General features: G+C 34.5%; 1 protein-coding gene across 1 annotated transcript in view; it reads right to left on the bottom strand.

Moving 5' to 3' along the window:
• Positions 1 to 430: 430 nt before the first annotated feature.
• Positions 431 to 6,342, bottom strand: part of MOXD1 (monooxygenase DBH like 1) — an 82,646-nt gene continuing 76,734 nt past the window's right edge. Inside the window, exons 11-12 of the mRNA XM_011358699.1 lie at positions 1,355 to 1,523; positions 431 to 912 (exon numbers count right to left, since the gene is read on the bottom strand). Coding sequence (XP_011357001.1) covers positions 745 to 912; positions 1,355 to 1,523 — 337 coding nt within the window. The 3' untranslated portion in view covers positions 431 to 744. The remainder of the gene's footprint in view (positions 913 to 1,354; positions 1,524 to 6,342) is intronic.

Genomic DNA, 6,342 nt, shown 5'->3' with positions numbered 1-6,342 from the left:
TCTCCTCAGCCTACAATCGGTTACGCACCATTTCTATGCTTTCCATAGCCTCTTTTGAGATAGCGACAGAGCTCAAGAAAAAATTCACCTGGCAAGTGCTGAGCAGGGAAAAATTAAAAAGTACTTTGAGATGGGTTAGGGATAGTTTGGGAGTACCGGTAGATTCTGACAAATGAAGAGATTAGAATGGGCATCATCAAAATGCATTGAGGTGAGGGGCCCATGGATAACTTACAGAAAAGTACAAGACTGGATAACATTGAAAGAACGGAGAGACCACTGTTACACTTGGGAAGTCACATTCAAAGAACAATATAAAGAAAGAAAACCTGAATGGGAAGTACTTCCTTTTACAGTTTTAAGATAAAACCAGTTTTTAAAAGGAATATAGAAACCAAATAAAACAAAAAAATAAAATAGAAATAATGAGGGTTTAAATAAATGTAATACAGAAAGAAATAATTCTTTTACTTCCATTTGACTTTGAATTTTTATAAAAGTTATATTAAGTCAAGCCGGTTTTTCTTTATTGGTAATTGATACATTTTATCAGACATTTCTGAGAAAAAGAAGGGAACCTAACTGACATCTTTCAGGTAGACTGGGAGAGTGGAAAGGAAGAGAGTATATGAAAAGAAAGTCTCCAAGGTCTTTACGCTCACTCTTATGCCCAAAGTGTCTTTAACCTGCACATCAAATTTCAGGTTCAGATCATGGAAAACATCACCACCAAGGACAACAGAATTATGACCACAAGTGTAAATGGCTCAGTATGCTGCCGAGTACCATGATACACATGAGCAGCGTGAGAGAGAAATTTCTATGCACAGAAAAGGAAGGAGAGGCGCACACTAATGGCTCCGCTTTATATGTTCTTTCTATATCAGGAGGTAATGCCGTCATCCCTTGAATCTGAAAATGAAAGAGCAGACAATGCCAGTGAGTGTACGATTTAGGAGCAGGACTACAGCCAAGCATGCTCAGATTAAAGTGGGGTGGGGCGGTTGTTTGCTGAAGTTGTCAAACTTTAGGGAGAGTCAGAACCTTAGGGATTCCAAGAGAAGTGGAGAAGAGGGCCAGACATGCCTTTGAGAAAGAAGACAAACAAAACAGGCTCCAATGCTTTTAGAAACTCCCATTTCATCTTATTCCTGCTTCGTCACAACTTAAGTTTTAGAATAAATTTCTCTCTTCAAAGGGAGTGGAATCAGGAGTTTTCGGTCAACCCAAGTAAATTATCAGCTGGATCACTGGATTTATGGATATTTGTCTATTCCTTAGATTTTACCCATTGTAGATTCAGGTAAAATGTGACATCTGATTTCCCCGAAGATTAAAACAAAGTAGGGCTTACCGACCACTCTGCGTTGTCTGTCTTGGAGCATCTCACGTTCACCGGCAGGCTAAGGACAAGCTTATTGAAGGAGAGACCTTCCTTTTTAGTCCATTTAAACTTATTCATTGCGTCCATAAAGGAAAGGTTTTTATATTGCTTGGGACTTTTGATAATGAAAGGCCAGGTCCTAAATTTAAAATTAAACACACACATACACACACACACATACATAATTAGTCATATTTGAAATAAAAGCATTACATGCTTCCATTACTTTTCAACATTCTAAAATAAACCTCATACTTGTTCATTTTTACAAACATAGATAACCTAATGCAATGCACTGATGAACTCATCAGCGGTTACTAGAAGAAATGCATACCAAATAAAGAGTCTTCTTTTAAAATGAAATTCCTTTTTTAGTAGCAGATGGATATTATTTTTAAACAAATAATTTTGGCTCAGAAAGCTTTCCCAGAGCCTCACAATTCCTCACTTTTATTATTATTATTACTATTATTATTATTATTATTATTAAGCTCATTTCAATAAATGTATACAATAACCATTCTGAAGAGTGCTATGCTAATGGTGTAATAAAGAAATGTGTACATTCTTAAAAGGTACTGCAACATAAAAATTTCAGTTCCACACAGTTAAAAAGCCTGACCCCTAGTGGCTGCCTTGTTTCGGCTTACCTAAGTGGAGATAAAGATTTGAATTTGAATCAATGTTGTTAAAATTTCACTGAGAAAAAAATACTCTCTAGACCATATGCTCTGCTTCTACTTCTTGCTCTAAAAATAAAAAAAGAGTGTTAAATGTTCCAGAAAGAAAGGAATTACAGAAAAATGATAAGACCTACTTGAATGAAAAGATACTCTTCATTAAATGTAAGTTTATATTATTGATTCCCAAAAAAGGGAAAAGCGTAAGAGTTGACACATAACAAAAATTTACATGAACTAATCCATGGACCTTCCAGGAGATTATCTAGGGTAATTAGTAGGTATCAGGCCCCCATGCACCCCAAGATGTTCCAGTGACTTCCAGTAAATACCAGCCAATTAACCTTCAGTTGAGAAATCTACATTTTAATATTACATCTTCACAATTGCTTCATCTATTTGTCATTATTCTCTCTCACACACATAACCTACTCAGGCATACTGAATATATCTTTTTAAGTAAATTAAACATTCTTTATTAATTTTTTAGAGTTTTGAAGATAAATTTTTAATCTTGAAGTTACAATTATTTCCTCCATACTCTAGTAAGTGATACTATGACTAAAGCATATATAAAAGGGTTTTTCTATTCTTCATTCTTAACTTCCTTTTCCATTAATTAAAGTCAATGTGTCCTTGTTGCGTTTTAAATGCATTATTTTGTATAGAAAATTTAAAGTTAAATGCCATAAAGAAAGAGCAATCAGCATCACACTACATTAAGCACATCTATCAATGATCCAAAATCTATAGCACTGTAAAATTAAACATGCTGTGAAGACTTGTAAAGATATAATCCAGAATTAGTACAAAATAAAAACTTGACTTGAAAGGGGCCTATTATGTTTACATATAATGTCCTTTTAAATACACTAAAAGCTACATCTAGGTTTTATTTAGTATAAATAATTTTAAGTCAAATATTAAAATTGAAATTTACTTTTCAAAAAAGTAAAGTGCCTATCCTGGAAAAAAAGAAAATCAACTTCATAACTAGGGAAACATTAGGGGAAAATCATCAGTCTGTAACCACCTGACACACCACAAGGTGGCACTGGAATTTCTACTAATAATACAGGGAGGAGGCAAGAGAATTAAAATGTTAATTAAGTCACATTCAGAGACCACAATATGCTGATCAGCCCTGCAGCCAGGCCAGGAGGACACCTGCAGAACAAAGGAAGACTTCTGCTGGATTACTAACAACCCATTCCCCACACCTGTGAAGGGGAAACAAGAACAAAGAGTCATTCCTTATAGCTAAAACCATGGGGGAACCTATGGATTAAAGGCTGGGAACTGCCAGCAGGCCTTCCACTCTACATATTCTTACCTTTTCATGCTTCATAGCCTTCCCCTTCCTCACTGTATGTCCATATCAAAGGAAAGGGGTTAACAAAGTCTTTTAAACAATAACTCACGGGAACTAAAGAATGATATATAAACTGAATTCCTGAACACTCAGCTCCTCTCTACTCACTATCTTTTCAAGCCTCTCTTGGTCCCTCTCACTCTCTGCCTCTGAGAGGAGATCACACTGTCTGTGGAGTGTTACCCCTTTCCTAATAAACTTTCCTTTTGACTCTAACTTTGGCGTGTGCGTTGAATTCTTTCTTCACTCTCAGCCAAAGGACCCTCTTCTTCTCTCGTTACAGGGCTTGGTCTCCCCGTCACTTGGGGAAATTTGCCGTCCTGCACCACTAATGCGCTGAGGTGGCCTACCTACACTGAATGTTCTGCAGCCTTGCTGATAAGAATGAATACTGTATTATCGTATATAGATAAAAATCTTTAAAAACTTTGTTGCTAGAATATATCAGGAAACTAATAGTTTTTGAGTTTTCACAGAATAAAGTGACTTAAGAGATATAAACACATTTGTTAACTTAATATAAATACATGGAAAGGATGTAGAAAAGGGCAAACCCAAGAGTTCCTATGGTAGAGACTGTATGACTGAGTAACCTGGGGATGTTGTCACCAATCTTTCTGAGATAGCATCATTGTCTCATGCTATTAACTTTGTTCAGGCCCTATTCTATAATATCACATCCTTACCTCTAACCTTTCCAGCCTGTCCTACACCACACTTCCTGATTACCCCTGGGGAAAAGAGAAAGAAAAAACAGAAAGAGGAGAAATCCTGAAAAAGTAAATATTTATCCTGAATATTTTTCCTTAAAAGACCAAGCTTTAAACCAAAAACAAGTAACCCTGAAGTTCTGCTATCATTGAGACTGGGAGTTAAGAATATTAGGAATGTTCTAGATATTAAAACAGTTACATTTCTGTACATCTGGGCAGTGTGCAAATGTCTACCCAGATACATATATAAATAAAAGGGTATTATTTATATAACACTGTAGTTGATAAAAATAAATCACATTAATATTATGATTTAATATTGATGAGTAATTTTCCTTTGTAAGTTTAATTGACAAGTTGATTTAAAAATATATATGAAAATGGAATAAACTTAGACTATCCAAAATAATTTTGGGAAAAGAAAGAATGGCAATGTTTGGAGACCTACATACCCTTATTTCAAGATATTATAAAACTATAATAACTGAGTGCGGTATTACAGTAAGGCTATACATGTACAGCAATGACAAAGAATTCAGAGTTCAGATATAGTCACTGTATGGTTAAATGATTTTTCAACAAACATTTCAGGTAATTCAATAAGAAAGGGTAGGTTTTTCCATCAAATGGTTCTTAAACAACTTGATATCCATATGAAAAACAATGAACCTCAGCATTTACTTCAAGCTACACACAAAAATGTATTCAAAATGGATCATCAACCAAAATGTAAAACCTAAAACTATAAACTTCTTAGGGAAAAAAAACTACCCAAACAAACAAAATCCTCACAAACCTGGATAAGCAAAGATGTCTTACACAGGACATCAAAAGCACAAAACAAACCAAAAATGATAACATGGACTTCAAAAAACAAAGCTTAAAAAATGAAAATCAAGCCACACACCGGGAGAAACTATTTGTAAAAATATATCTGACAAAGGACTTATAGCCATAGTATAAAGAACTCGTTAAAAATACAAAAACCTGTTACAAGTCAATAATAAAACAATCCAACTAAACAATGGACAAAAATTTGAACAATTAAAAAGGAACATATATAAATGACCAATAAGAGGCTCCATATTAATAGTCATGAGGGAAATGGAAAATAAAACCACAATAACATATCACTACATACATACTGAAATAGACAACATTGAAAATACTGAAAATACAAAACATTGAGAATGTTAAACAATAGGAGCTCTTATATATTACTGGTGAGTAAAAAGACACACATTTGGGGGAAATTTTGAGAGTCATAAAATAAACATAAACTTAGTATACAATTCAGTGATTCCATTGCTAGGTATTAACCCAGAAAATTGAAAACATATGTCCATATAAGACCAAAACAATAATGCTCATAGCATCTTTCTTCCTAATAGACAGAAACTAGAAACAACGCAAATGTCTTTTAACTGAACTCATAAATGAACTTGGGTATATCCATACAGGGGAACACTACTCAGCAGTAAAAATGAATGGACTGACTGCTGATACAAGCACCAGCATAGATGAATCTCAGAAACCTTCTAAGTCAAAGAAGCCAGGAACATACTCTATGATATCATTTATATAAAATCTAGAAAAGATCAAACTAATACAATGCCATAAAGCAGATTCACAGTTTCCTGGGGCTTTCTGTAGAAGGTGGGATTTTCTCCAGACAGGCCTAAGAGAACTTTTGGGGGTAATAGAAATCCTCTACATCTCATTTGTGATACAGTTAAAGAGGTGCACACACATGAGAAAGCATTCTAATGACATACTTAAAATAGTTGCATTTTACTGTATATAAATTATACAGTAAATAAAAATTATACAGTAAAAAAAAATATACAATAAAAAAAGCCAGGAAAACTGACTTAACAAGGTACAATTCCGAGTCCTCTTGACACTCTAAATCAATGCATGTTGAGAAGTACTCAGCGAAATTGAGTCAGTCTCCCTGATAAGAAGTGAAGCCTGGAGAGCCACGACTGATTTGACAGCATGATATAAGACCTGGGACATTCCTGCATGGGAAGCGATTCAGCCCTTACCAGTTAGAAAACTTCTTTGCAAAAAATTTTAATAAAATCTGAGGAAGGAATAAATCATGCATTGTAGTATATCATCCCATTTCTACACCCTCAACCCTTTACTATCAAAATATAAAAAGTATATACATAACATATGTCATCCAAA

Source organism: Pteropus vampyrus, unplaced genomic scaffold, assembly GCF_000151845.1.
Source record: "Pteropus vampyrus isolate Shadow unplaced genomic scaffold, Pvam_2.0 Scaffold43, whole genome shotgun sequence".
Lineage (NCBI taxonomy): Eukaryota > Metazoa > Chordata > Mammalia > Chiroptera > Pteropodidae > Pteropus > Pteropus vampyrus.
This window is presented reverse-complemented; position numbering and strand designations above follow the sequence as displayed.